The sequence below is a fragment of the Diospyros lotus genome, chromosome 9, assembly GCF_014633365.1.
Source record: "Diospyros lotus cultivar Yz01 chromosome 9, ASM1463336v1, whole genome shotgun sequence".
In the NCBI taxonomy this organism is placed as follows: Eukaryota; Viridiplantae; Streptophyta; class Magnoliopsida; order Ericales; family Ebenaceae; genus Diospyros; species Diospyros lotus.
In genome coordinates, this window is record NC_068346.1 from 29231224 (window position 1) to 29239317 (window position 8094).

Genomic DNA, 8094 nt, shown 5'->3' on the forward strand with positions numbered 1-8094 from the left:
GAAAATTTTATAGGACAGCTATAAGACCAGTCTTGCTGTATGGCTCAGAATGTTGGGCAGTCAAATACCAGCATGAGCAAAAGACAAGTGTAGCAGAGATGAGGATGTTAAGATGAATGTGCGGACATACAAGAAAGGATAAAATTAGAAATGAAGTTATTCGTAATAAGGTAGGAGTAGTGCCAATCGAGGAAAAGATGAGAGAGACTAGACTAAGATGGTTTGGTCATGTGAGAAGGAGACTAAGAGACGCTCATGTGAGGAGAGTTGATAAAATGGAACAATTAGTTACAAAAAGAGGTAGAGGTAGACCCAAGAAGACTTTGGGAGAGACATTAAAATTTGATATGAAATATATGGATCTAAATGAGAATATGACAAAAGACAGAAATACATGGAAGTCTAGAATTCATGTAGTCGACCCCACATAGTGGGATAAAGGCTGGATATGTTGTGGTTGTTGTTGTTGTATCATTACTACCAATACAACTTTCATGAATAACTTAGTGCCTCCAATAAATTTTTGAAACTATGAAACTGAAATTCGATATAAGTCAAAAAAGCATGGCCCAACAAGTATCAATATTGAAAATACAATTCAAACAAAACGAAAAGCCAATGTAATAATATGATTCTACTCACCAGAGAAATTTTTTTCAGGCCATCCTTTAGTTCTTCTGAAGGATGATTCTGATGACCATTTTTTTCTTTATCCTCCAACAAGGCCATAGATAATTTTTCAATTTCTTTAAGAGCTGCCAACCATCTTTTCATCAGCTGAAGTCTCTCTGGACCCCTACAAGAAACAGAAGCTTCTTCTAGTCTTTTAACAGTCAGCCTAAAGCTTTTGACACTCTGAGCTCCCTGGATATGAATGCAACTTAAACTTATCAAACCAAAAATTGAGCTCCATAAGAATGTAAAGAAGAGATACCATAGTACATTCAATAAGACCAAGTTATAATTCAAACAGAAAGTCAAATGAAGTCTCATTTTCTCTTTTTTCTTCTTTTTCCTCTATTTGAAAAGTAAATGAACAAAAGAAGTTTTTCGTCCTCTTCTTAGAAAGAAACATGAGTTAATGTCCCAGATGTAAAAGCTAATACAATCCCTCTATTAGATTCTTCATAATCACATTAAATAAGGTTGTGCTCAGTGCACAAGGCTGCCAACTACGCAAGGGCAGGAGGAAGATCCCTTTTTTACGCTACCTTACCCTTGCTATGCAAAGAGGGATAAATTCCCCTAAAACTCATAAACCACCTTGTTTCTTCCGTATTTAACATGGAATTCCCCCCAAAATTAGATTTTTTAAACATAATATGTCGGTCAGGTTGTTTTTAATTTATTCATCAAAACATCATAATACAGGCAGGAATTGTGAACCAACAACACGTCCACACATGGTGCCTTAGTTAAATGGGGGTTGAGTGCCTCTAATCACACAGAATCAGCCGGAGCCCCACAAGCATACTCATCACCAACCTCAACCAGTAATAACTGTTTTCACTTCTCTGCATAACCACCCAACTCATTAAATGTGAAAATTATATTCCAGCAAGAACAAAAGCCCAGGTATGAGGGTTAGCAAGGAAAAAAAAAGCCCAGGTATGAGAATAACATGAACACAATCAGAATACAAGCAGTATTTCTAACTTAAGTATTGGAGAGGTTTCTCAGGCACACCCATGGGCAGCCATTGTGGTTTTTTGCAGGAATCCCAAACATAAGATTCTGTCACAGATCCCGAGACAGCCGTTATTAAGTTTAGTTTACATCATCAGACTCCAACTACATCAGCATCAAGTCTTTTTAAGTCAATCTTTCATATATTGACTTGAAGTTCAACCTGAAGTCATGTTTGGGCAACTGAACTTCAGAAAGGAAAATAAGAAAAAGCACAAGTGAGAGAATTAACTTCAGAACCAGCTCAGCTTGTGCCTCTTGAAGAGAGGAGCTCAGTACAGTCACAGAGCAATCACATGAGGCTGTTAGCTGAAAGTCCAACAGTCTGTTAGTAAACATTTTGAGTTATTTAGTTTCCTACTCACGTGGCATCTTATTAACAAATGTTAGTTGATCATTGAACGGCAGAGATTAATAAAGGGAATCTAGTTGATTTTTGAGTTAGTTAGCATGTGTCTCTTTTGTATATAAACACTTTTATGTATCAGCTGTAATACACTGAAGAGAATACAATGAGCTCTGTTTCCCTTTTCAATCCTCTTCTCAATCTTTCTTGAATCCAAATTCTTTATCTCTGATTTCTCTTTTTTCACATTGATTCTTCTTCACAGCGCCTACTCTTTAAGTCCCACACCAACTGGAATAACGGGAAATGTCCCCAGAAATTATCTGCGTATACTCTTTAGCTCTCACCATAGACTTAATCTATATTTCTACCACTTGTCAATTCGTCCAAATCATCTAACTAATTTTTCAACGACACACATTACACATAACATCTGAGCTTCTTTTATATGATAGCCGCAGTACAAAACCCCAATTTTGCAGCTGAAACTGGCAGAACATCCAAGAAATGAGCAACAAAACAAGGCAAATTTTGATGATAAGAAGAGAACGTAATTGGAATGAAAAATTAAGAGGGAGATTGACTGACCATGTGATCTTGGAACATTTTGGCGCCCTCGGAGACTGCTTGGCCAGCGTGATGGACGACGGAGTCGGCGTAGTTCATGACGCGAGTGAGGTTGCTGTTGTTCCCAACCTCCACCGCTTTGCTCACCACAGATCTCAACCACGACGCCATTGTTAGTACATGTGTATCCTTCTAGGGCTTATATAATATACACCTATTTTAGATGGAATAAACAACGAAAACACACACACACACAGAGATTCAGAAACTGTATTTAATTCTCGTGGTGACTGTGCGAAGGAAGAAGAGGAAGAAGACGAAGACGACAGGAACCATGAGAGAGCATCTCTTGTCCAAGTGGAACCGGGTGGGCTGGAAACTCTTAATTCAAGGTAAAAAGCTTGGAGGGGCAACCCGAGAGCCCAACAGGCTCTTGCTCTATTTCATCTTTTTACTCTTTGTTTACTCTCTTTAATTTTAACTAGTGTGTAAATCCGTGCGGGGTGGTCAAAATAAATTTATAAATTTAAATATAAAAAATTAAACTCATTATTTTAAATAACTCTAACATCAATAATTATAATTTTTTTCTTTTAATACTTAGTCTTTATCAAAATTCAAGTTTAACTAATTATCTACCGTTTAATGTGTTAATAGAGAATACCCTTAATTCAATATATCATAATTTAATATGTTAAAGAATAATTAACACAATAAATAGGTTATCACATTTTCTCGCTTATCCTTCCATAAAATTCTTGACATTTAACATTGTCTTTACCAACAACCTCTCTAATTATACTTTTAATAAAATTGAAAAAAAAAATAATAGTTATAAATGCTTAAATAATTGTATAATCAACTTTATATTTTCCAAATAATTCATTTTCGTCAAGTTCAACTACACTTAAAATATTAACAAATGATCTAAAAATAAAATTTTATATTATAAAACTTTCATCCATAACATCTACATCAATAGTCTTTGAAATTAAGTTTAGCTTGTTCATGTGACTTGTAGTTTTGTATTTCATATTGTTATATCTATGTATAAAACTGGACATAAAATACAATTATCATTCACAAATTAATGTTTTAAAAGACTAAACCAACTAACGCTTGATTGCTGCATGAATCCGTCTACCTTATAAATTTGATTGCAAAATCTATATAAATAATTAACAATAAATTAATTTATAAGAAAAAAAAAACATGTTCATCCATGAAATTCATCTCAATGGCAATGCTGTAAGTTTCTGGCTTATCTTCAAAATATAGAATCTCCCAAAATCTCACGATTCGAATGTTCAACATCTATTGCATTTTGATAGCATTGATTTAATTGACAAAATTAACTCTTTCATTCATATTTTAAAAAGTTACTTGAAAAAGATTTTTATTAAATTGCACAACGTTATATAAAATGAAAAATCATGACATGAACTTTCTATTTATATACAAAAGTTATTATATTGGAACAACAAATCATTAAATATTTACATTAAATTAAAGATGGTGATTAATTAATTATTAAAATAAATTTATTTATTATACTATATATTTATTTATAAATTATAAATATGTTCTTTCCTAACAAAATGAGCGATTGAAGACGGGATCGCAGCAACAGGGCCCGGGCTCTGGCGATAAATTCGTCCTGTGGGCAGCTGGCACCTGCAAGCACTCCGAAACTCGAGTGAGTAAGGAAAAGACAATGTATTAGTAGATCAGAGAGTAGAACATACATTGACTCTAAAAAGAGCTGACTGATATAGGATGAGGAGACATCCTCCTATATGCATGCGTCATGAGTCTACAGGTGATGGGACTGAGTATCGGACGTTGGTAGAGGTTCCCAGGTGGCAGCATGGTGGTGACGGGACCCCAATTAATGTGAATGGGATCTGCCATTAACGAGAATTGGATCTATGCGCGGGCTCACGGATACCCAATAGAGGCTGCAATGATGTTGCGACAAGTTGGCACAAGACTAGGATGAGGCCGAGAGATATAGGCCAAGTTGGGCTGAGAAAAATGGGCCAAGCTGGGTTGAGAGATATGTGTCAGGTTGGGCTCAAATGGTCCAAAATATAAATTAAAACTCCTAAATGTAAGGAAACATGGGTTTTTCCAATGTTAATTAAAAATTCTCTTAAAATTTTTAATTTTTGATATTGAAATTTAATTTCTGCAAAGATAACAAAACTTTAAAAATTTAGATTTTGACTTATAAATATAAATATAAATTAAAACTCTTAAACGTGAGAAAGTATGGATTTTCCAATGCTAACTAAAAAATTTATTGAAATTTTTAATTTCTGAACTTGAAATTTAATTTATGCAATAAAAACAAAATATTGAAAATATAGATTTTGACTTATTTTTCTTTTACTATGCATTAATTTTCTTTCATAGTCTTGAAAATGTGATATTTTAAATCTTAATTAGTATTAAAAAATTCATGCATTAATATTAAAAATGTGATATCTTAAATCTTAATATGCATTGAAAAGGTCATGCATTAGTCTTAAAAATGGAGGAAAAACAATTAATATTTTCAAGACTATAGAAAAAAATTAATGCATAGTTACTAATTCATTTAACTATACAAGTTTTCCAAAGGGATTACTACCATGTAATGCATGGGTTTCTGGTAGGTTCATTAATGCTAATTAAGATATATTATATTTTCAAGACTAATGCATGAATTTCTCGATACAAATAAATTTATAAATAAATATAATATAATAAATGATTTTACTTTAATAATTAATTAATCACTATATTTAATTTAATGCAAGTTAATTTTGGAAGAAAAATAGATCACCATTGATTGCCACTTACCAAAATACTTTGGCAAACCATCATACTTTAATATATTATAATTAGATAGGATTTTTAATTTATACTATTGAAATTTAATTTCTACAATAATAACAAAATATTAAAAATATAAATTTTGATTTTTTCTATAGTTTTGAAAATGTGATATCTTAAATATTATTTAGTATTGAAAAACCTATGCATTTGACTACCTTAAATAATTCTTATGAATTTGTTAAGATATCACATTTTAAAAACTATAATAATATAATAAATTATTTTCCTATAATTATTAAATTTAAATTAATAATTAATTAATCACTACCTTTGATTTGATGCAAATTTTGGAGAAAAAACAATTTACCATTGTCGATCACTTGGCAAAATACTTATAAAACATTTTAATTATTATATAATATTTATTTTTAAATAAATATTATAAAATTTATATTATATCCGCTCGAAGAAGTTCACTATTTTCTATTTATTTATAAAATTTATAAATATAAATTAAAACTCTTAAATGTGAGAAAGCATGAGTTTTTCAATGTATGGGTTTTTTAATGATAACAAAATTTTGAAAATATGAATTTTAATTTCTTCTATACTCTTAAGAATGTGATACCATAAATATTAATTAGTATTTAAAAACTCAAGCATTTGACTACCTTAAATATTTTTTTATAAATTTGTTAAGATATCACATTTTCAAGACTATTATATAATTATTAAAGTAAAATTAATAATTAATTAATCACTACCTTTGACTTGATGCAAGTTTTTTTTTTAGGGGGGGGAATTCACAAATGATTGTCACTTGGCAAAATATTTTGGCTGACTATCATACTTTAATATATTAATTATAGAATAAGATATGATTAATATTAAGATTAAGATTATTCTTTTTACTGAAAATCACAAAAAAAAGAAATATGAAAAAACACATCCAAGCAGTACATTAATTTTTATTGGAATTTTGATTACTCATTACCCATTTTAATTGTATTTTTATACATTGAAAATTTGACCTCTCATTAGTTGGAGTTGGGGAATTAAATTATTGTAGTAAATGGTTAATGCATATATGTGGATGACGTCTTTTATAAGAAAAATTGTTGACTTTTCCCTTATGACTATCATTCTTTTATATATAATAAATATATTAAGATTAATATTATAGGATATGATAGGATTAATATTAAGATTAAGATTATTCTTTTATCGAGAATCATAGGAAAAAAATAGGAAAACACATTCGGGCGGTCCATTAATTTTTATTGGAATTATGATTACTCATTACCAATTTTCGCTGCATTTTTATACATTGGAAATCTAACTTCTCATTAACTGGAATTGGGGAATTTAATTACTGTAATAAATGCCTAATGTGTATATGTGGATGATGTTTTTGGAGGAAAAAAATTGTTGATTTTTTCCTTATGACTATCCTTCTTTTATATATATTAAGATTAAGATTTTCTACTATTGATCGAGTCCACGTGTTATTTTGAAATATTTAATTAATTTATTAGAGGTCAAGTCTCTACGATAAACAAAGTTTTTGATTGATTTTACATATTAAACCCACTATTTAGAGTTACAATAATGATTGAAGTCATTTTCAATTTTTTAAAAATTTTAATAATGACTTTTGTTACAAAAAATTGTATTAACAAGGATTTGAATTAATAACCTTTAATTATAATTAACTTGTAAAAACCCTACTTACAATTACATCAAAATTTATTTTATTTAAAATTTCTCTTTAAAAAGGGTGAAAAAATTTATTATCGTGGCATAGTCTCCTAGGAGAGTCTTTCTAAAGTAGTCAGTGCATTAACAATCTCAAAAGAAACTATCCTTCAATGAAAGACCTTCTCAGTGTTCACCTTGCATAGTTCCACCATTATTCGTCCGAAACTTGCTTACTAGACTTGCATAGTTCCCCTTGGTCAAGCCATGTTCTCAGAGGAACATAAGGAGACACGTCCCCTACCTACATTACCTTGCATTACCTCGTAGTAATGTCACGTGCCTATTTTAGGCTCACTTCCTTCCAAGAGTCTTTCCTTACCCGTGTGCACTAGGGAAGGGGGGGGTTTCTCAAAGTCTCGGGAAGATGTATCGTCCTTTCTCAAAATAGAGCATCGCACCCATATAAGCGTGTGTCACGTGTCCTTGCCCCCCTTAATGTCTATAAATAGCCCATAACTCTTTAATTTTAGGGACAACAATAAAAAGATGGAGAACAAGCCCAATACATCTCAGCCAACACCCATCCTGCATGACATTTCTGCATCTCTGTTGTTGTTACATCTTCACTGCATGAAGACTCCATCTAACTTAAGCATCGAAGGACTAATATGGGGGAAATCCCCACGTGCCCCTGACTACTTTCTGTCATGTAGATTTGTTCGTAAGATGAAGAATCTCCCAACACCTCTCAATAACCACAATTCTATAGATTTCCCAGGCAATATATTGAGTCTTCTCCGAGCTAGTGGATCGGGTCCACCTCAGATGACTTCATTTTCCCAAAGTCTTGCGGTCACGGTAAGAAGGCCAAGAGACGCCCTTTTTTTTTCTAGATGCTCACTAAGTTTTCTCACAACAAACAAGTTTTAATTATTATATTCCTGCAACAACAATTATATTATTCCTATGAACGTACC

General features: G+C 31.5%; 1 protein-coding gene across 3 annotated transcripts in view; it reads right to left on the minus strand.

Moving 5' to 3' along the window:
• Positions 1-3007, minus strand: part of LOC127809775 (uncharacterized) — a 90109-nt gene extending 87102 nt beyond the window's left edge. The window contains exons 1-2 of one of the 3 annotated variants that reach the window (XM_052348838.1): positions 2621-3002; positions 643-864 (exon numbers count right to left, since the gene is read on the minus strand). In XM_052348838.1, the coding sequence (XP_052204798.1) occupies positions 643-864; positions 2621-2770 (372 nt within the window). In that variant the 5' untranslated portion in view covers positions 2771-3002. Of the gene's footprint in view, positions 1-642; positions 865-2620 lie in introns of all 3 variants that reach the window. The other 2 variants (XM_052348840.1, XM_052348839.1) reach the window with 2 other exon arrangements.
• Between the last annotated feature and the right edge of the window lie 5087 nt (positions 3008-8094).